The sequence below is a fragment of the Phasianus colchicus genome, chromosome 4 (genome assembly GCF_987193195.1).
Source record: "Phasianus colchicus chromosome 4, bPhaCol1.hap1.1, whole genome shotgun sequence".
Classification (NCBI taxonomy): domain Eukaryota; kingdom Metazoa; phylum Chordata; class Aves; order Galliformes; family Phasianidae; genus Phasianus; species Phasianus colchicus.
The window spans coordinates 57,330,132-57,351,986 of record NC_143439.1 but is presented as its reverse complement, the minus strand read 5'-3'; the positions used below and the strand labels follow the sequence as shown (position 1 = coordinate 57,351,986).

The 21,855-nt window shown below is 40.2% G+C and overlaps 1 protein-coding gene across 11 annotated transcripts in view; it reads right to left on the bottom strand.

The window, feature by feature from the left end:
• Positions 1-21,846, bottom strand: part of FAM184B (family with sequence similarity 184 member B) — a 50,196-nt gene extending 28,350 nt beyond the window's left edge. For 2 of the 11 annotated variants that reach the window (XM_090139620.1, XM_090139625.1), the window contains exons 1-5: positions 21,760-21,846; positions 21,219-21,273; positions 20,646-20,722; positions 12,577-13,547; positions 11,434-12,274 (exon numbers count right to left, since the gene is read on the bottom strand). In XM_090139620.1, coding sequence (XP_089995746.1) covers positions 11,434-11,568 — 135 coding nt within the window. In that variant the 5' untranslated portion in view covers positions 11,569-12,274; positions 12,577-13,547; positions 20,646-20,722; positions 21,219-21,273; positions 21,760-21,846. Of the gene's footprint in view, positions 1-186; positions 377-11,433; positions 12,275-12,576; positions 14,477-20,645; positions 20,723-21,218; positions 21,274-21,759 lie in introns of those variants that run through there. The other 9 variants (XM_090139628.1, XM_090139631.1, XM_090139621.1 and 6 more) reach the window with 8 other exon arrangements.
• Between the last annotated feature and the right edge of the window lie 9 nt (positions 21,847-21,855).

The following is a 21,855-nucleotide window of genomic DNA, read 5'->3' as shown; positions in this document are numbered from 1 at the left end:
ATTACAGGATAATGAGATATAAAAACATATCAGCCTTTAAAGGGTCTCTTTTAAAACAGAGAAATTATTACAGGAAATTATATTCTTGTTTGTTCTAATGCAGAAGAATGAATGTTTCTTAATTAAGGCACAGAGCAAGGCTATGATTAGCCACAGCGCTGCTGATCCAATTTCAGACTGGCTCACCTGTGCTGATTTCAGCTGAATGACACTGTTGTAACATTGCTAGGGACCTCATGAACCTGAACCTCAAATCTCTTCCTCTGTTTCTCTGTGTCTTCCTGAAAGCACGGGAATCATTTCATGCACCTAAATAATTGACAGCAACTACTGATAAGATTATCCGTTTGTGTATTTTTATGAAAGAAGCCTTAAAAATATTGGCACCAAGAATTCAGAAGGGTTTCAGAGCTTAGAATTATAAGATTAATTTTAAAATCACAAAGAATTTTTGCTTACAGTTTTTGTTGTAATTTCCTTGGGATTTTTCAGTCTTTCAAGTGTGACTTCAGAACTTTAGAACACAAGCTAAGGAAATATATTTTGTTCTGAAGTGAAAGCTGAGCCCCAAATGAAATACCTTTGTTTTCTAAAAGTGGAGCTGCAGGGAGAAATACCAAGAATTTCTTCAGTAAGTTTTCAGATTACATAGCTTACTATCATCACATTCAAGAGAAAAAATATGCTATAAAATGCAATTATTTTCATAAGAAATTCATGGCTTATTTATCCACTCAATGTGATAGTACATAAAAATCTACTTGAATCAACACAGACCATATGAGGTTGATTTTCACTTGTAAAACCCAATAAAAATACCTTATTTCAAGCTTTTAATTGTCAGCAAGTTAAAAATAATTTTCCAAAGTTTCCCACCAAACTTCTCTCCATCCTTGCGTAATAGGCACAGCTAACAATTTAACAAAGGCAGAGATGCAAAGAGCATAGGGCCAGCTTACCTTCAGTGTGCTTTATAAGCTCAAAGTCAGAGCTGGGAATCCTGTTCATGGTGCCAACATGTATATTTGATGTTCCACACAGTGGAATATCAAATATAGAAAACCTTAGTTTAGTGGCCTACGTATTGCACTTGATCTATCTGCAATTGAATATGAAATTAGCCTCGTCTAAATCTCACTGCAGAGACATCCAGCTTTCCCTCATTCTTACTTTGTAGTTTCTAAAAGATAAACAGAATAATTACCAGGCAACTTCAGAAGGAGGAAAGTAAAACTATATTGCAAGAATGTTTCCAAAAACAGATCAGTTACTCTAAATGGCACCAATGCCATGACCCAACAATGGCAACAAGGTTCTATAGAACCACAAAGTTTAATTTCAGAAAACAATTTTTCTGCTGGGAAACTTATACTTGGTCTGTGATTCCGTGATTGGTCCACAATTTGCCTGTTTCACAGAATGGCCCAGGTTAGAATGGACCTCAAGGACCATGAACCTCCAACATCTCCCCCGACACAGGCAGGGCCACCAACCTCCACATTTAATACCAGACCAGGTTGCCCAGGGTCCCATCCAACCTGTCCTTGAAAACCTCCAGGGAAAGGACATCCATTTATTACTGTTCCTTCCATTTTGACATGGAAACCCTAAGAAACAGACGACTACCTTAAAGCACAGCTACCACAGAAGGTCCAACGCAGTCACCCGTAATTACTGCAAGAAAATAGTAAGAAGGAAGTTTCCTATACAAGAGAATGGATTAATCTCCCCTAACATCACTCATTCCATCATTACACATCTGATCCAGGTTAATCAGTGGAGAAAGACAGGTGCCTCCAAAAGGCAACATTCCTGTTTCCAGTGCAGTTGTCTAGAACAGATAATGTAAGTGAAATGAATTCTTCCTGGTGTTTGACTGGTTTTCCTGTTTTTTTGTTTCATTTTCATTCTGCATTCCCAGATTCCCAACTTTTTCCTCTCTGTAGAGTTGACAAAATCATATGTAGAGGGATGAGATCAGTTTGAATTCTTAAAAGCTAAGACTGCTTCATTTTCCTCTGTTCCTTTATTCTATGAGGTTTCTCTGTATCCTACAGAAACATCTCACTTCACACTATTTTTATGTCTGTACATCCACTTCATATTGCCCTACAAAGTAAAACATTTAACGTTCAGATACTGTGCAAATCTGCAAATTGCAGGATCTTGGAAAAGCAAGCCTTTTGCAGCTTCCTTTTGCTTTCCATCTCTATTATTTTTTTCTTTCAATCTTGTTTTGGTGTTTATGACTCTCCTTGAATTAGTATCACCTGAGACATTTAGTATGCTATTTGTTTTTACTTCCAGATAATTAATTTGTGAAAGAAGGTGAGCTCATGCGCAGATGATTTTAGCATCTGCTCCCTACAATCTGTTATCATAAACTTGTTTTTTTTTTTACAGTTCCTGACTCATGTTGCATCTTCTCTCTCAAAATCCTTTCATACATAACTCTGAAATCATTTTACAAAACTTTTTACAAAACAACAAAAGCACCTTAATTTTAGATTCTGAGTGCAATTAAAAAGCTGAAAAAAAAATCAGCTCATGTGACATTTACATGAAACTTATTTCTATTTCTTCACTCTCCCTATGATGAATCATTAAACTGAAGTATTTATCAAGTTGAGCAGTATTCAAATGCTGCCATGGAGAATAATTATCTTTCAGTAAAAGTAGGTAAAATCTGTGTAAATTAAAATCCACAGATTAGATGAAAAGTCTTAAAATAATAATGCTTTCTCATTGATAAATCCACTGATGTGTTTGATATACAGATACACATAAAAGCAGTGGCTAGGAGCAAAAAGATTTCAGAGTACTTTCCATTTACCTACTGCAATCTCCATCTTGGCAAAATTCTTGCATAACTCCTTAAGATTTCAAACACCCCATAAATCTTTTGCTTTTACAGTTCCTGGTAAGTTCATCTTATGAAACTGTTTCATACAGTTAATATGCAGGAAACAGATACCTTTGAAAAAAGTCACTTTTATATCTGTCCCATCTGTCTGCTTTAAGATCATCGTAGTGCAGGTGAATTTTCCGTACAAACATTAAAGAGTCTATGTTAAGAAAAGGAATTAAAAGGCCTTATCTCCATGTATGTCACTGGGAATGTTAGTTGTTGGGTTCTTTTTGTTACATACCTAAACCAGAGCCAAATTCAGTGCAGACAGAATTTACTTGCCAAATTAACACTAACTATTGTGAAAGTGTTTAATCAAGTCCCAGATTTTAAAATCTTCAATCTTCAAGGGGTCTAAAATTGTAGTTACATATTTAGTTGTATCAAAGATTTGTGAGACTTTGTTCTGTTTTGCTGATTATTCTAGGCACGTAACTGAAACTTCAGCCTTTCAAAAGAGCTTTAAAAATCTTGGTACAGATTACTATAATGCAACATTTCCCAGTTTCACAATAAAAGAAGTAAATTAAGTATGAATTTCATGGATTTAATTTCTGCTTTTCCAAAATATTTCCTTACTTCAAATGCATCAGAATTTTCAAAACTTGCAGATACAAGCAGCAGAAACTTACAGCGTCGTATTTATGTTGGAAACAGTGACTGCACTGCAGGCCCAGGAAGCATTGTCCTAACTGTGACCAGACTGTACTGCCTGGCTGCACAACTGGGCAAAGAGCTGTACTATGCTTCATTCCTCATCTGGAAAATCAGTGGATAAGAACAGCAAGAAGCACTGCCAAGAGCACCTGTCCTGTAGTTTTGAGACATTTCTTTATTTTTATGAAATTTTTCACTATGCTGAATAGTAAGAATAAAATTTAGCAATAGCACTTACAAATACCAGCTGTTGTTTTAAACAGCTCCAATATCAAATTCTAGCAGTGAGAAGTGAAAGATACTCAACTGTAATCTCATAAGTACTTTTAAAGGTAGATCTCTTATAACACTCTGTCAGTATAAGTCACAACCAAACACTGTAGCTTCCAAGTTAAATTATAATAGAAGACTCCTCTGGTAGCAATCTGTTTTAAGTTATAACTGTCTTTAAGTACTTAAAGACCAAAGTCACATAAAGTTCTGAGCAACTATATTAAGAGTGGAATGAGTTCATTATCTTAAGAAAAAGTCCTATCTGAAAACAAGTTAAAGTTTCCTTACAAAATAAAAGAAGTGCTTCCTCAGTAATAGGGTTACATGATGCTCTGCTTTCCTTGAGTACCAGAAGACAAGTGAACATACAGAAGCAGCACAACCAGGCCTGAGCTAATGTGCTCCACTAAATTTACACGCTTTGTGATGGTTTTAAATACCAGCAAGGAAAAACTCATGTGTCTACTTGTTTCTAATGAAAGCATTAGTTAAGTGGTCTTCAGCAGCAAATAAAGACTGCCTGGTTGTGTACACTCAGGAAAAAGCAAGTGAACTGCTATGGTGAGACAGCCAACGTCATTAAGATCTGACTGTAGATGCATGCGTGCATCTTTAAATGTTAGGGAGCCTAAACATATAACATTAGAACATTTAAATGAGAATGTCTTAAACTGGCCTTTACCTCAGGTAGAATCTTCATTGTAAACCGTTGACCTCCACACACTGCTTACAGAAATTGTTAGTAGAAAGGTACAGATATAATGTCACTGAAAACTGTACTTAACGTACCTATCCATAAAGAAAAGATAAAATGTGAAAAACTATAACTTTGCAATTCTTCTCTTAGCAATTAAGGTCACTAGATATTTTATTACTCATTGCCTGTAACACATATATTAATAAAATACATTTTGTTTATAAACAAGTAGTTCATATAAGGTTGCTTCAAATACTAACTTGAATTTAACATCTAGTTTCTACTATAAAGTAGTTTTGCTCATTGATTACTAAGGTTACTCATTTTCTGCAAAATGATCAGTTATAAATTTGTATGTTCAGAAGATGTAACACTATAATGTGATGGAAAGTACAGCAATAATAGTAAGGTGGCAAAGTCTCTGGCTGCAGTAAATGAGAACAAGCCCAAATACAGCAGCCATGGATGCAGAAACAAAGAAAAAATATTGCTCACTTTTGGATGGCCTCAGGTAGGGAGAGATCTCCAGCAAGATCCCCTCACCTCTAAGGCCAACCCTTAAATGAGGTCTGGGAAGGGGTGGATCCTGGCTCCATTTCTGGTCACTCAGGTTCATTGCATGCACTGGAGCTCCCCTGGATTGGCCCTGCCTTCCCACCAGGTGCTCAATCACTGCTTCAGGCTGTGACTTTGCATTTCTGATACAGAAGGTAATCCCCATAGCTAGATATTCTTGTACCTTTAATTAATTTAAGTGGCAATGTCTATCCATCTAAATAATAAGGTTCTGAGTAACTTCCTAATAGAAATGGTGGTTTTAGTACTGCTTTTGAGTAGTTAACACAATTACGTGATATTGTACATAGACTGAATGAGCTGGGAGTTCCCATCCAGTTCTGTAAGGAAATAATAGTGCTGACAGGTAAAAAAATCTTAGTCTATACATTTTCATCAGTTGATAGGCAAAAATAATGTTATCTTTCAAATGCTGATAGAAAATTGTACATAAAAATCATCAAAACTAATAAATCATCAAGTAAAGTACATGGGAATATTGACAGCTGATGATCTTTTTAGGACCCATGATAAGCAGCTTTGTAAAATGATTCTTTCCTTCTTTCTTTCTTTGTCTATGTGGAAACCAGTTTTTTTTATATTCCTTGTCCCAAAAGTACTGTTGCTCCAAAAGCATGATCCTAATTTTTATGCTGTTCCATTTTGCTTCATTTCTGTAGAGTACTGAATACCTCTCCAGAGTACTGGCATCAAAAAGCCTCAAGCACACAGCAGAGCTCTGGTAGCACACCAACTAAATGCACATCAGCTGAGTCACCCAAAGCACTGGTTACTGAGTATCATCAATACATCATAATAAATAAGGTCAACGAACCCAGCCAAAATTCCCAAAGAAAAGCAACGTATTTCAACTGGAAACATGGGTAGATAAAAGCAATTCTCAGGCAGCTACAGTTGCTCAGCTGATAAATGCTTTCAGAGTAAACCACTGGAATTTGATCATGTTTCCAACCTAAATATATCAGTCACTTTTTATGATACATAAAACAGGAAAGAGAAATGATCTGATATGCTGCAAAACACTGCAATGGTGTAAACAGCTGATGTGCTCACACATGCACCAGACGACTTGGTAATTCTCTCCAGAATCTTACACCTCTAGAAAGAAACAAATTGTCATGGGATACTGTTAATTTTCTTAACAGACACCTGTCTGATGCCACATTTTGGATTTTGGATGATAACAGTTTTGATATGTCTTAGTTGATGGATGGCAGTACTCACACAGAGCCAAGAACTCTTTTACTTCTTGCACTGCCCTGCCAGTGAGGAGCTAGGGGTACACAAGGAACAGGGAAGGGACACAGCCAGGACAACCGACTCCAGATGGCCAAGGAGATGTCCCATAACATATGGTCTTCCAGGCTCCAACCATACACTGCTGGCTCATGTGGCTTTTTGTCCACCAGTTCCTCTGCAATCCTCCTCCAGAGAGCTGAACAATAAGAGAGTATATTTCACACACTTTTGTGCTCGAGTTAGACATTCTTCCTTAAATAACTAATGAAAATGGCTTTACGTATCTGGCTGATTTCCCATAGAAGCTTATTCAATAATGCTCACATTTTCTACTCTGCTGACTGAGCTGAGGGGCAACAAACCCCCTGGTGACTGGTGGTCATAAGCAGCCAGAGTACATCGCATTTTCAACTGCTCCACATAGAGCCATTAAAGAACATATGCCTATGTTGCTTCTTGTAGAAAAGGAATACACTCTCCCACTTGGCATTTCTTTCCCCTGCAGGTGAAAAAAAAAAGTTCTTATTGTAAATTACCAGCAATTAACTTTTCCCTGCATTGGCACTCTGTTCCTCCATTTAATCCCACAGCATTCAGCACGCACAGAATTCTTGCCAGACCACTTGACTGGTTTTAAATAAAAATCTGCTTAACCAGAAGTACTGAAATTTAAAATATATTTCTTGCATCAAGGCTCCCAACTTCCCAATACAGTCACATGAACCCCCTAGGGAAAGTGAGTAACTATCTATTTTCATTAAAAATACTCCACCATTGGTGTCCAGGAAATTGTTTCTTAAGAGGAAAATGACACGAGTAGCTCTGCTAACCAGGTAAGATCACCATCCTACTTCTTTATGCTAGGCTTAGTGCCAGAAGTACAGTTCAGAACATTAGGTTTATTTGAGCTCTTCTGGCAGAGGTTTAAAAAGAAGCCTGAATAACATGGATATCTGTTATCTGCTCATTATTCAGTTCTTGTGGCCCTGCCCAAACTGCCTTTTCAGTGAAAGCTGATCTCTCCTCAGCACTCTTCTCCATGAGTTCATTTGCATTTCTCATCTCATTTCAAGCAACTGGGACTGTCCTGAGAATCCGTAAGCACATGAAAGTCCTGGAACAGCCAGTGGCTGTTAGAAGAACTAAGCTTGAGACAGCCAGGAACCCATTGCTTGCTTATAAAGTCACCACACATTTTAAACGCTATTATTGCTAAACACACCAGAAATACAAAAAATTGGCATGCACAGAAGAGCATACCAGGGGTGCAGTGTCTGATGGAGAAGACTAAACTTAATCTCTGGTATAAAGTTGCGCCTTCTGCTACCACTGCGAAAATGCACCACCTTCATGTCATTCAAATGCACAAGTGTTGCAGAAAGTATCCACCAAATAAGTGTGTGATCACAGAATCACAGAATCACAGAATGACCTGGGTTGGAGGGGACCTCAAGGATCATGTAGTTCCAACCCCCCTGCCTAGCAGGGCCACCAAACATACACCTTTACTAGATCAGGTTGCCCAGAGCCTCGTCCAACCTGGTCTTGAACACCTCCAAGGACGGGGCATCAACAACATCCCTGGGCAGCCTGTTCCAGGACCTAACCACCCTCCTAGTAAAAAACTTCCCCCTAACATCCAACCTAAATCTTCCCTCTTTTAACTTAAAACCATTTCCCCGTGTCCTGCTATTATCAGCCCTTATGAAGAGTTTACTCCCCTCCTGGGAGTAAGTTCCCTTCAGATATTGAAAGGCTGCAATGAGGTCGCCCCGCAACCTTCTCTTCTCCAGGCTGAACAAACCCAAATCCCTCAGCCTGTCCTCATAAAGTGTGATCTGTATATAAGAATGACAACTACAGATGTGCATTCCCATCTGGAAGCAAAACTTTCTTTGTCTCTTTTGAACTCTTTTGCTTCTTAAATCTCATGAGCTTTCTTCTTGAAACTCAAAGCATAGCTCACTGGGACATAGCTGCAATGCAATCTGTTTTAATGCCAAAATCTAGAAGAATTGTCATTCAAATTCACTAATATTACCAGGACTTTTAAATTTTTTACTTGCATCCATGAGAATAAAAAAAAAAATATCAGGTTTTATTTCTTAATTTCTTCTTTAATATATATATATATATAGTTTTTTTGGTCTTACTCCTTTAGCATTGTGAGCTGATGCTTTAAAAGAAGAAACTCAACTGTACAATGAACTATAAAATGCTGGCACGTACTCATTGCTACAACTACTCTATCACCATCTGAGACCTGCACACTTCATTTCAGACTCCCAAGCCCTAAGTTCCTGCACCAGGAGAGCCCTGTGCTGGCTTGGCAGAACTGAGTAGATGCAATGCAGTCTATGTTGGACATGCAACAGAATAAATGTGCTAAGTGAAATGTCAGCAGTGGAAAAAGTCAAGCATCTAAAAACACTGCTAAACAGCCCCTATATGGGCTACAAAAGCAGTGGTTTGCTGTCTGAAGAAAAATTTGTTTTTGTATTTTTTCTGCAGAACAGAAAAAACAGATCATGATAGGAAGTATAAAAATTATACTTTTTAAAAGTATAAAAACTTCCTGTCCTTGACCTCTCCAAAAGCAGAAATAGCCGGGCAGTACAATGAGAGCTGCTTTCAAGATCTGTGTTTGGATTACTTACAGACGGTCCCAGCACCAACACAGGTCTTAAAACATGATCAGCACCTCATGCAGGGATAGAAACTATCACCTCAACCAGTACAGTTCTGCTACTGATGACTGCACACTACTCCTCTGCTTCTGATCAGGAGGCAGTAACTGCTGATCGGACAACACAGAAATGGAACACAAGGCTGCCTCTGTATCATACACCTGATTAAAACATTCTGTATTTATTTATCCTCTTGGCACAATGCACAGTGGATGAGTAATCAGATTTTATTTCCCCATCAATGAAATCCTGTCATAAGTGGGACAGAAAGTTATAGCTGTGTATCAAAAGACAGCAGTATTTCATGCTACGTTAGAAACAGGAGAGTACTACAAACAAATCAAAGTCAAATGGGAATTTATGATGATGATACATCCTGACTGTAATATCAACAATAAATGAGAGTAATTCAAAAGGGAGCTCTAAAAGTTCCTTGGCCAAAAATGAACATACCAAATGTGCCATAAAGCAATTCTTCAGCTAATGCAGTCTCAGATCTTTCTTCTTAGACTATTACTATATGAACAGTAAACATCTAACTCAGAATATAGAAAAAAAAGCCAATTATTAGAATTCCAGCTGTGTCCTAAGTTCTCTGTAAGAGTGGCACTGGAGCAGAGAAAATTGGTACTTAAAAGGTATACTCTAAAACAGAATAGTTTGCTTTTCAGAAGAACTTCTTGAGCTTCGAGTATAAGGCATCTTTATTTCAAATGACTTAGTAGTACTCAGATGGGGAATTCAATTAAAAGAATAAATTGCCTCATTCACTTTTTAACAGTAAAAATTCAGCAGGAACATAGAATTTGATGAAAGCTTTCCTAATGTTATGCCAGGATGCCGTGCACTGAGGTGAATTTTTTGTCTTTTTGCTGCTAAAATAGCTTTCTAGGTATTTTTCCCCCAAGCCAAAGACTATAAAGTAATATAACAAGTTTTAGAAAGGAATAACGTATTTTTTTCCCCTCGAAAATACAGTTGAAATTGCAGAAACTTCAAAAAGAATTGTGTTATATAAAAAGGAAAGCACAGAACTCTGTATGGAAAATGAGTGCAGCTTTGGAAACTTGAACAAGGGTTTCATTGCTCAGATCTCATTGTTATGCCCTCGATCTGCTGCTGAGAAATGCAACACTCAGAAAGAGGAAGCTGGTGACTGGTCAACTCTTCTACTGTGAAGTACAATCACAGAATCACCAAGGTTGGAAAAGACCTATGAGATCATCCAGTCCAACCATCCACCCATCACCAGTAGTTGTCACTAAATCATGTCCCTCAACACAATGTCTAAATGTTCCCTGAACATCTCCAGGGTCAGTGACTCCACCACCTCTCTGAGCAGCCCAACATCAGTTACCATTTAATTGAAACACAGGTGTTGCTTATCTGTTGAAAAAAGGGATAATGTGATTTTTTCTTCTTTTGGAGTGATAGTTACAGACAAATTTTACTTAATGTGCAACTGAGTTCTAGACTGAAAACAAGGAAACTAAGGAAAATTTAATCCAATTTACAGTCACATTTCACACACACTTGACTGTAGTTGAAGACACTGTAGTAACAGTGTTAATAAACAGAAAGTGCTCCTCTCTGAGAATAATGAAGGAATGCTCACCTATTTGGAAAGACAGCTTATCATCACTGCAGTATCAAAGTGTACTTTAAAGTGAAATGCACATTCATGGGCAAAAAGTAGGGATAAAATTAAAACATACAATCAAAGCACCAGTAAGTAAACATTTGGCATATTGCAATAGACTAAAAATAATATAACTAAGCATACATGTAAGTACAAGTAGCTCTTGTGTATGCATTCATACACAATGTACATTATCACATATGGTCATTGTTGGGAGAGAACAACAACATTGTAACTAGCTAGCATTTCTAACTCCAGCAATTCAATGACTTCCTATCGTTTGATCTGCATTTGCAGTCAGTGTTCTTTCACTGCAAAAACGTCTTAATCAATTGCAGTGAGGTTACAGAACATGTAAAGCTGGGTTAACCAACCTTGCGAGGAAATGGCTTTTTCTGACCGACAACGGTGTAACACAAAAATAGCTTAAAAGGTTAACAGCCACCTGCTACAGATTTCCTCTTGTTTCTTAATGTAGGGTAGGAAGCATCCAAAATGCTTCGTATCGCAGCCTGGTATTAACTAGAAGTGGCAGTCCCGCACGGTACGGCAGTTAGACAGCGAGTTCTCCTCCCTCCCGTCCCAAGCTCATCAAAGCAGCCAGGTGTGAGCCGCGCACCGCCGGCCGCACAGCAGCACCGGCCGGGGCGAACCGCTCGAACGAAGTCAGAGCGCAGCGGCACCGCGGGGCGGCGGCTCCCGGCCCTCCCGTAGCCCCGAGCGCGGGGCAGCCTCACCTCCCCGGGAAGCGACTTACCTTGGTGAGCTGGGCGATCTTCTTGCACATCTGCATGTGAATTTCCTTACTGTATCCTTCTGCCGAACTGCTGCGAGAGGCTTTAGATCCATCGCAAGTCCCGGGTTGCCGGCTCTTGTTTATGCCGGAGGCCATTAGGCTTGAAATATTCTAACCGAGTCCGTCCGTGTACGCTCCGGGCTGCGCGTTCCCGTCCTGCTGCTCGCCTCCCTCAGCTCACTCCAGCCAAGCCCCAAGCGCTGCAAGAAGTTCAGCCCCAGCCCCGGGCTGGAGCAGCTGCTTCTCCCCTCCGCGCAGATGTCCCGCTCCTTCAGCACCGCACCCGGCCGAGGCAGCGAGCAGCGCGTGCCAGCCTCACGAGCGGGAGTTCTTTCTCCTCTCCTCTTCCCATGGTGCTTCCGCAACGAGGAGATGCCAGCGGCTGGATGCTACGCTTTCCCCACGGGACACGCCAATACAGAGACCGCCTACAGATTAAATCGCGTTGTCTTTTTGGGCTGCTGCAGGGATCATCTGAGAGGATGATTCGGGCACCTTTCATCAGCTCTGTTAGTTTGGCAACCCTTTGCAAGTCCAGATGGACCAATAAAGTGGCGAAGAAAATCTTGTTCGATTTTTGCTGTTCTGCTGAAAGCAAAACGAAGCGGTGCTTCCACCTCCACCCTGCAGCTGAGCCCTGGTGGGCCTGCCTCAGCCACAGGGGCTGCCAGCTCCCCTCGGCTGCCCTGCGCTCACATGGGAAAGGCAGGTAGAAAGCTGACACTGCTCACTTGTCTTCATCTGCAGCCATTCCCTCTCTTCAAAAGGCCAAGCATTCCACATATAAAAATAAGAAAAACCGCTGAAAAAAAAAGCAGGCAAAAAGCAGAAATATGCAAGATATTAAAATAACTTTTTTAAAGAAGAAAATGGTTAGTGAACATGTTTAAACAAGTCTAGGAAAGGAAAGGAGAAGAAAGCAAAGTAGGGTGGAAATAAAGAGGTAAAGAAATGATGAAAAAGGAGAAAGAATAGGAAGGGAAGCTGAGTGTTGCTCAGCACCCTGTGATTGTCAGTGCAGCCAGTAGTAGAGAGCCCACAGAGCAGGGCAAGGGGCTTGCAGCCGCTCAAGGGAACAGAGGCTACTCCTGCCCCCAGACTCACCTCCTGGCAGTGCCTTCCTTCCTCCCAGGCTAAAAGCCTGTGCTGGGCTTGAAAAAGAGCTTCAGAGCTTCCTCAGGGTGCTCAGGATTGGAAAAGAGGATTATCCATAGTCAGCTAAGAGCATGGAGAAAGGAATCTGTGAAAAAGAGAAATCCTCAATGAGGGCAAAAAGAGATAAGGCACTGCTAAGCATAAGCACTCAGAGAGAAAGACAGATTGGGCAGAAGAATGCCTGAAGGCAGCAGGGCAGAGAGGGAGGAGTGAGAAGATGTAGGAAGAGAGGACTTGGGACACAGAAACCAAACCCTTTAATTGCTGGGAGAAAAAGAGGGACCTTAAATGAAGGCTGATTGAGAAAGTCATAGGAGATAAGGGCCGAGGAGAATGGAGATCATCAGAGCTATTGGGAGATACTAAACTGGGAGGAGAATTAAGCCCAGACAGAACATTCATAAGAAAGGCAAGAAACATATAATCTTTGCACACAGTAATGACATTCATCGGCAGCAGTGACTAACATGCTGCTGCTTGAGAATAGAACTACTTCTGTGCATATGGCATAAGGACACTCCATTGTCTATTGTCTGCTCTCTCATATGATGTGATAAACCTTCTCCGCAATCCTTCTCAGCAATTTGAAGGAAGAAAAAGGTAGAAACTTAATTATATGCACAAATTTGATAAAATTGACAGGCTTATTAATTAGTTCTCTGGACTTTCCAATAACAGCATCTTCTTCCTCAGGAAAAATACAAACAACAACAATGCACAACACACAAAAGAGTGAAAACAGAACACTATTTAAGAAGAATGCATTGGGTTTTAAAAGTACTTACAATAACTTACCTGTGTTATTGCTCTAACACAGAAATTAGCAACCTTTTTCTTTGTTTGGTTTTTCTTTCTTTCTTTCTTTTTCTGATAAACAGCAGAATTTATGGCTGGACCTGAATGCATGCCTGGATGGAGACCTGAGACAAAGCAAGGATGCCACAATGTGTCATTCAAGTGTGTGCTATACAAAAGTGGACCTTATGTGAACCCTGCAGAACCCATAAGTGAATGTGAAAATTTTTCTTGAACTTAGAGCTGTATATGGCAAAGATACAGTTTAGAATAAAAACAAGAGCAGTTTAAACTGAACTTCTGCTTGAATTATTATTGTAGCACTAGTTTTACATTCATTATGAGAGAGAAGATAGTTATCACACTATCATCTCTAAATCTGTGAGTAACTGTATATATGACTGTTTATGAGGGTGGCTAGTGATAGGACAAGGGAAAATGGTTTTAAACTGAGACAGGGGAGGTTTAGGTTAGATATTAGGAGGAAGTTTTTCACACAGAGGGTGGTGATGCACTGGAACAGGCTTCCTAAGGAGGTTGTGGATGCCCCATCCCTGGAGGCATTCAAGGCCAGGCTGGATGTGGCTCTGGGCAGCCTGGTCTGGTGGTTGGTGACCCTGCACATAGCAGGGGGTTGAAACTCAATGATCGTTGTGGTCCTTTTCAACCCAGACCATTCTATGATTCCTTGATATAGGTTTATAGCTTTACTGCTCAAGTGCATGGACTGATTTACTTTTAGGAGTAAACAACTGTTTGCCTTCCACTTTTGGTACCTGCTGCTTGTTCTATAAGCTGACTATACAGATTTTGAAATCTATATCCTCCTTTGCAGTTGTGTTCACTCAGCCAACTGTGGTTTGCATACTGTACAGACTTTCGTTCCACAAGCTTCAGTCTTCTCGATGTTAGAGTTTAGAAAAACACATTACATAAATTATCATTACATGAGATGATGTTCTTTCTCTTACTTTGATGGAAGACTGGGCTATTTTACATTAAAAAAACAAAAAACATTCTGCTCATTGTACTCTCCCAAAATTTGTTAGGTCTTTTTTTTTTTTTTTTTTTTTTTTTTTCCATAATGTAGCATTGAGGTAGTATTTAATATCCTCATTCAGTATGGAAGTCAGTAGGACTTCTGATGAGCCCTTAAAATCAATTTCCTCCTTGTTTTAAAAAGCGTGTGTAGGAAAACAAGCAAATAAACTAAACAAAGGTTCTCCTTCTATTATATTTTTATACCTTTCTTCATCTGTTTGAACAAAACAAAACAAAACAATAAAAAATTTAGAACAAAACCCGAATGCAATGTAAGTAACTTTTGAGTTCTCATTCTTTGACTGTGGTACCAAAGCAATTTGACATTGCTCAGTTAACAGAACAGCACCTTGTCCTGTCATGTATTTAGATTATAACAGTGACTCGGATGTCAGAAACATTCTCTGATAGCTGATCAGTCAATGTCAGTAAATACATCAATAAGGAAAAAGCCCTAAGTTTACATCATTGGGCTCTCATCCTGATTTCAGCCACCCAGATACTGCTGGGAAACAATGTGGTGAGCTGCAAGCGGTCCAGGAGACTCCAGGAACCTATAGACGCTAACTTTGTGGTTCAGGTATTGGGCAGATTGATTGGAGGTGAAGCGTTGCTGGTGCTCACCAGTGTGAAGGAGGTCATTATAGACATATAGATTAGGCAGCCTGTGTTGCAGCAACCACGTCCTGGTTGAGTTTGTGACCTAGAGGAATGTGGGCCTGGCAAAGAGTGGAGTTAGGACCCTGAACTTCAGGAAAGGCTGTTTAAGGAATTGTTGGACAAGATCTCAGAAGCTGTCCTTAGAGACAAAGGAGTGGAACAAAGCTGGCTACTCTTCAAGGATGCCTTTCTTAGAAAGCAAGAGCTCTCCATCCCTCAGAATAAGAAAGCATGCAGAGGAGACAGGGAATAGGCATGGCTTGGCAAGGATCTGCTGGTCAAACTGAGGGAAAAGGGCATGCACAGGCAGTGGAAACAAGGACATGTCACCTGGGAAAAATACAGGGATTCTGTCCAGACATGCAGAGATGGGATTAGGAAATCCAAGGCACAGATGGAACTGAACTTGGCAAGGGATGTTAAAAACCACAAGTGGTTCTATAGGTATACTAGTAAGAAGAGATAGGGCAAAGAGAGCATACCTCCTTTGAAAAATGAGAAAGGAGAACTGTCTACAACAGATATGGAGAATGGCGAGATACTCAATGAATCCTTTGCCCCCGTCTTCACTGGCAGCCAGGATTCTCCTATTTCTCACATCCCTGAACTCTTGGCGGGAAAGGAGGGAGCAAACCTGCCCCCACTGTAAGGGCAGAGCAAGTCTGAGATCACCTCATGAGACTGAATGTCTATGGTGCACCCCAGGGTCCTAAGAGACCTGGCTGATGTGGCTGCCAAGCCACTCTATCATATCTGAGACGTGGCTGTCAGGCAAAGACCCCAGTGATTGGAAAAAAAGGAATCGACACTCGCATTTATAAGAAAGGGATAAAGGAGGACCTGGGGAACTACAGGCTAGCAAGATTCCCCTCTGTGCCTGGGATGACTATGGTACAGATCCACCTGGAAGACATGTTAAGACACATGAGGGTCAAGCATATGGTCTGAAACAGCCAGCACAGCTTCACCAGGGGAAGGTTGTGTCTGATCAATCTAGTGGCCTTCTATGATGGAGTAATAGCACCGGTGGACAAAGAGAAGGAAACTGATTTTATCTACCTGGACTTCTGCGAGGCCTTTGACATGGTCCCCCACCACATCCTGATGTCTAAGTTGGAAAGATGTGGATTTGAAAGGTGGACCATTTGCTGGATAAAAAATTGGTTGGAAACTTGCAGCCAGAGGGTTATGGCTCCATGTCCAAGTGGAGGCTGGTGACAAGCAGCGTCCCCCAAGGGTCTGTCTTGGGACAGATACTCTTTAACAACTTCATCAATGACTTAGATGATGGGACCAAGTGCACCCCACTGAGACTGCTATGACACCAAGCTGAGCAGTTAATATAGCAGAAAGAAGGAATGCCACCTGGAGGGGCTTTGACAAACTTGAAAGATAGGCCCATGTGAACCTAATTAAGCTCAACAAAGCAAACTGCAAGGTTTTACATTTGGGTCAGGACAATCCCAGATATGTATGGGAGAACTCCTTGAGAACAGCCCTGCTGAGAAGGACTTAGGGATCCTGATAGATGAAAAACTTAACTTGAGCCAGCAGTGTATGCTTGCAGCCACTGCAAGCTGGAGGCCAACGCTATCCTGGGCTGCATAAGAAGATGGGATGTCAGCAGGACAAGGGAGGTGACTGTTCCTCTCTACTCTGCCCTTGTGAGGCCCCATCTGGAGTACTGTGTCTAGATCTGGGAAGAACAACACAGGAAGGAGCTTTTGGAGGGGGTCCAGAGAAGGGCCATGAAGGAGATCAGAGGGCTGGAGCACCTCTATGAAGACAGGTTGAAAGAACAGGGCTCGTTCAGTCTGGAGAAGAGAGGCTGTGGGAAGGCATCATTACAGCCTTCCAATATTTAAAGGGAGATTATAAACATGAAGTCAACTTTTTACACAGGCAGATAGTGATAGGACAAGGGGGAATGGTTTTAAACTAAAGGAGGGAAGAGTTATATTAGATGTTGAGGAAAGTTTTTGACCAAGAGTGTGGTGAAGTGCTGGAACAGGCTGTCCAGAAAGGTTGTGGATGCCTCATACCTGGAGGTGTTCAAGGCCAGGTTGGATGGGGCCCTGGGCAACGTGATCTACAGGCTAACCATCCTTCCTATGGCAGGGGGATCAGAACTTGATCCTCAAGGTCCCTTCCAACACAAGCCATTATCTGATTCTCTGATCAGAATTAGCAAATGGGAGAAGGTGCAATTATACATATTTTTATAAAATCCTTCCCACCAAGCGTATTAGCTTTTTGCTCACATAGCTATATCAAATGTCAGGAAGGCTTTTGTAATACATCTTTCTAATTCTTAACACCTTGTGTGATTTAAACATCAGTATAATTAAAATTAGGTCATCAAACTCATCCATTTTATCTCACTATCTCAATTGAAACCAAAGTCCATCAACTCATCATTATTTACTGCCTACACATAAAAATCTGTGTGTCATATGCAAGGTAAGATCCACAAATTCAAAATTCTAAGACATGAAGAAGATAGCTCTGCTGCAGATGTTTAATGCATAAGCTTGGTCCTTTGTTTAGTGCATTACAAGTAGCTTTCACAAACCACCATTAATACAGAGCCCTACTCTGCCACTATACAAGTTTCACTGAAGTCAGCAGGATTTTTTATGTGATGGCAAAATTAAACTGATACCTCAGGTTAGACTGTACTGCTGTTTTCCAGCTCAATAAAATTTTCATTTGAAAATGGTACAACAATACAAGTAGTCATTAACTGTCATGATACATTTCAAATGACAGTATCAGTAAAAAAACAGATTTACAACTTCTCAAGTCAGTGTCTCAGCAGAGGAAGATGCTAAGTCAGATTCCAATTTAATGCATAACTCACTATCTTCATTATTAGTCTCTATTTAAATTCATCTTGATCTTAATAAAAAATTCAGGAATGTTTTTTCCTTTTATCAAGGAAAAACAAAACAAACAAAACACTGTAAAGAGAGGTAAAAGTGTCCAGAAGACCCATAATAACAGCTATCCTTCCCCATTTAGTTCACTATGCTATTTCCTATAAAGCTTGTTTAGAGGTTGAATGACAGAAAAAGGACAAGTAGTTCAGCCACCGGTAATTTCAATGATGGGATTATATAACTATTTTACAATTTTTCTTTCCTCTCCCCTCATAAAGCAAACAAGCATTTGAGAGCCTAATTCAAAACACACCAGAAGTGGTGCTGATTTCCTCACTGACTAAAAATAGTAACTATTTGGAAATGTGTGTACAGTTTTATAGCTGACAAACACAAGTTATGGAGGAACAGAATCTCTAATTACTCCTTCATAATGATGGTCCTATTATGATGAAATATTACTGTGTGTATTTTTTAATATGGAAATTGAAACAGGAATCAACCAGATGCATGTTATAAAAACCCTGGCACACAGAGGAAATAGGATAGCATCAACTTTCCTTTTTTATGCTGTTCTTTACCCAGTGACCTACAAGTGAAATTACTACAGAGTGAATGGCATGCAGCACGTCTGGCTTACCCTGTGTCATTCTGTATCTGTTCACACACGACTGACAAAGGAAGAGAAAGGATCTGAAACAGTGACATCAAATGAGGTAGAGACAACCAGAAAGAGACAGCATAACAGATAAGATGACTACATAGAGGGACAAGGAGAAAGTCTTCATCACTCTTCCCTCCAAAGCCTGGTGCAGCACACAAGTTTCTGATTTTCATCTTTCCTCTTCACGACCTCTCGGCTGCTCACTCAGGCTCTGCAGAACTAGGCTTGAGCTGCTGTGGTCATTACCTCCACACCTGTTTTGTCCCCCCCTCAGCTCCTCCTCCCTCAGGAAGCAGCTGGCTCCCACTGAGGTCTGACATTTAGCTCAGATGGGAGTGAATCCCAAAGGGTGAGCTGAAGTGGGGGACATGGGCCTATGGGTAGGATGTGGCTGGAGGCCCTGGGGAGACTAATCAGGGCCACATTAGCACACCTACGGCTCAAAACCATAACTTGCAAAAACTTTGAAACCAAATCTCTTCATAAGTTAAACAAAGGAGCTAATATCACAAGGACACATTTACGCTTATGGGAATCTGGATTCCTGTGGCATATTTACCCTGAAAGACGCTATGTCTAACCAGACTAGACTTCAATTTGTCACAACAGAAGCCTGACTTCCATTTCAATCTTGAAATAAAAAGCCTTACAGAAATATTTAAAGCAGACTGAAGAAATAAATCTCACATCTTGGATGAAATCAATCATAAGGAACAACAAAGTATTCACAAGGGAAAATCTCCATTTGTCCATCTGACATTCTGAGATGCAGGCAGACATCATGAATCTAAAGTAATTCAGTTTGCATTCTTTGTTTAATTTAAAATAAAAATCCTGGGTTTTAAAGCCACCAGAATCACTTTTCTTCCTATTTCAATCTTGTTCTCCATAGCTAGACTTCTGTATTGGAAAAAAGCTGCATAAATTCAATTTTCTGGTACAAATATATTAAATGGAAAGATGATTACACTAATATTATCCTAAAAAAGATGAACTTGTAATCAAAACAAACATGCACAATCCAAAAAGGAACAAAAAACCCTCAGTGAGGGTTTGCTGTTGATTATCATATTTTTATAGTGTAAGTATTTCTCTGACATTAAAAAAAAAATTTTTCTTTAATGTATAGGATTCTATGTTATCATTATACTTGAGCATATAGAAATTTATTTCCTTCCCCCGTAGAAGCAGAAGAGGATTAATCCAGAACAGTAGATGTGACAAGTTAATACAAACTACCAATTACTTATCTAATAAAGAAGGTATCTACGTAAACATATAGCAGTACATTTATATGTGCCACATCTATAAATCATTTTAAAATTTATTTTTTATCTATTTTTTTTCCCTGTGCTGTCCTCCATTCTCCATACAAACTCATATAGTCTTTGACATATTTGTAAAGGCAAAATCATTCAATTACTTCGTTGATAAAAATCTATTATTTAAAGAAACACTGTGACAATCCATATATGAAACAATACTGACCCCTAGTGCTTACCTGTTTAATTCGTTGGATTTTTTTCTTCTCAAACAAAAAGCGACTTTTCTTTAGGATGGGTTCTGCCTATTTCATGCATTTTTATTCATGATGGTATATCATCCATCCCTACTAAATAACTGCTGTCACTAGAGGTTAATCAGACATGTTTCTCAAGCCCAAACACAGATAGACATCAGCGACCCTAAGCTCCTACTGTCCACAGTTCAATACTGTGGTTCACATTTTTAAATGTTTCCTGTTTGAAATTAGTAAGCACTGAGAATGTTTCCTCTCAACTGATCATCCACTACTTTGCTGCTTGTAAACTATCATTTCCTGTCTGACAGCATGTGCTGTAAACAACAAGTCTGGAGTTTCAGCTTAGTTAACTCTGCTTTTTAAGGAGATACAGAATTTACTCTCGTGTTAAATAACTTCTGTGAAAATATTAGGTTCACAACAAATAGCTTGAATATTTAGTGGAAAAAAAACTCACATTAGTAAAAGACGCAATTTGGAGAGCAGAAATATTCTTCCAACAAGGCAGGTAAGACTTTTTTTGCCCCATTAGAGCTGAAACAAATTAGAAAGACGTTTCAGTAAGAAACATAGAATCATTAAGGTTGGAAAAAACCACTAAGATCACCTAGTCCAACCATCAGTCCATCCTCACCACGCCCACAAACTTGGGCCCCTCAATGCCACATCTCCACATTCCTTGAAGGAATCTGGGGACAGTGTCTTCCCACTCCCCTGGGCAGCCTGTTCCAATGCCTCACTGCTCTTTTTGAGAAGAAAATTTTCCTACTATCCAACCAGAACCTCCCTTGGCACAACCTAAGGCCATTACTTCTCATCCAATCGCTGTTACCTGGGAGAAGAGGCAGACCCCCACCTCACCACAAACTCTTTGCAGAGAGTTGTAGAGAGCAATAAGGTCTCCCAAGAATCCTCCAGACTAAAGAGGAAACTGAGTAAGACACAGAATTTATTATCATGTTTAATTAAAGGATTTCTTTGAAAACATGATGCTTACAACAAATACTTAAAAACTGGGAGGGAAACTCACACCAGTAAAAGATGCAATCTAGGAGCCAGATGTACTCTTTTATGCCCCCTCAGAGCTGACAAAAAAACAGAAAGGTGTTTCAGTAAGAAACATGCAGTCTGCAACCTCCTTTAAGCTTTGACAATCCACCCAGACAACTACACAGACACCAACTGTACCTAGCGAACTTGCTTCCCCTTGTTACCCAGCTCTTTACAAAAGGTGAAAATAAACTTTAAATAGGGTAAAAAACACATTGCTGCAGAGCGTTTTTAGTTTGTCTCACTTAATGATCACTCCCCAAAGGATTTTCATTACGTCTGGACTCAAGCTGGCCTGCCTTGGTTTGCCACCCCACTTGCTTGGCCTGAGGCTCCCGCTGCAAAGCTGCCACTCCACCGTCCTTCCACAGCTGAGAGGGCTCTGGGGCAGCGGCTGTGGGCAGCATGAAAGCTTAGCGCTCACTCAGGTCAGCCACGTGTGCCATTAAGCACGTTTCTCGGCACTTAGCGCGCATTCAGACTATTACGACGTCCCATTTTAATTCTAGCTTATTACTGACCACGCATAGAAATCCTCCAACTCCGCGCCTCTCACAGAAAGATGGCACCACCCCCAATTTCTTGGCGCCCCGCCCCGCCCGCCATTTCCCGGCCTG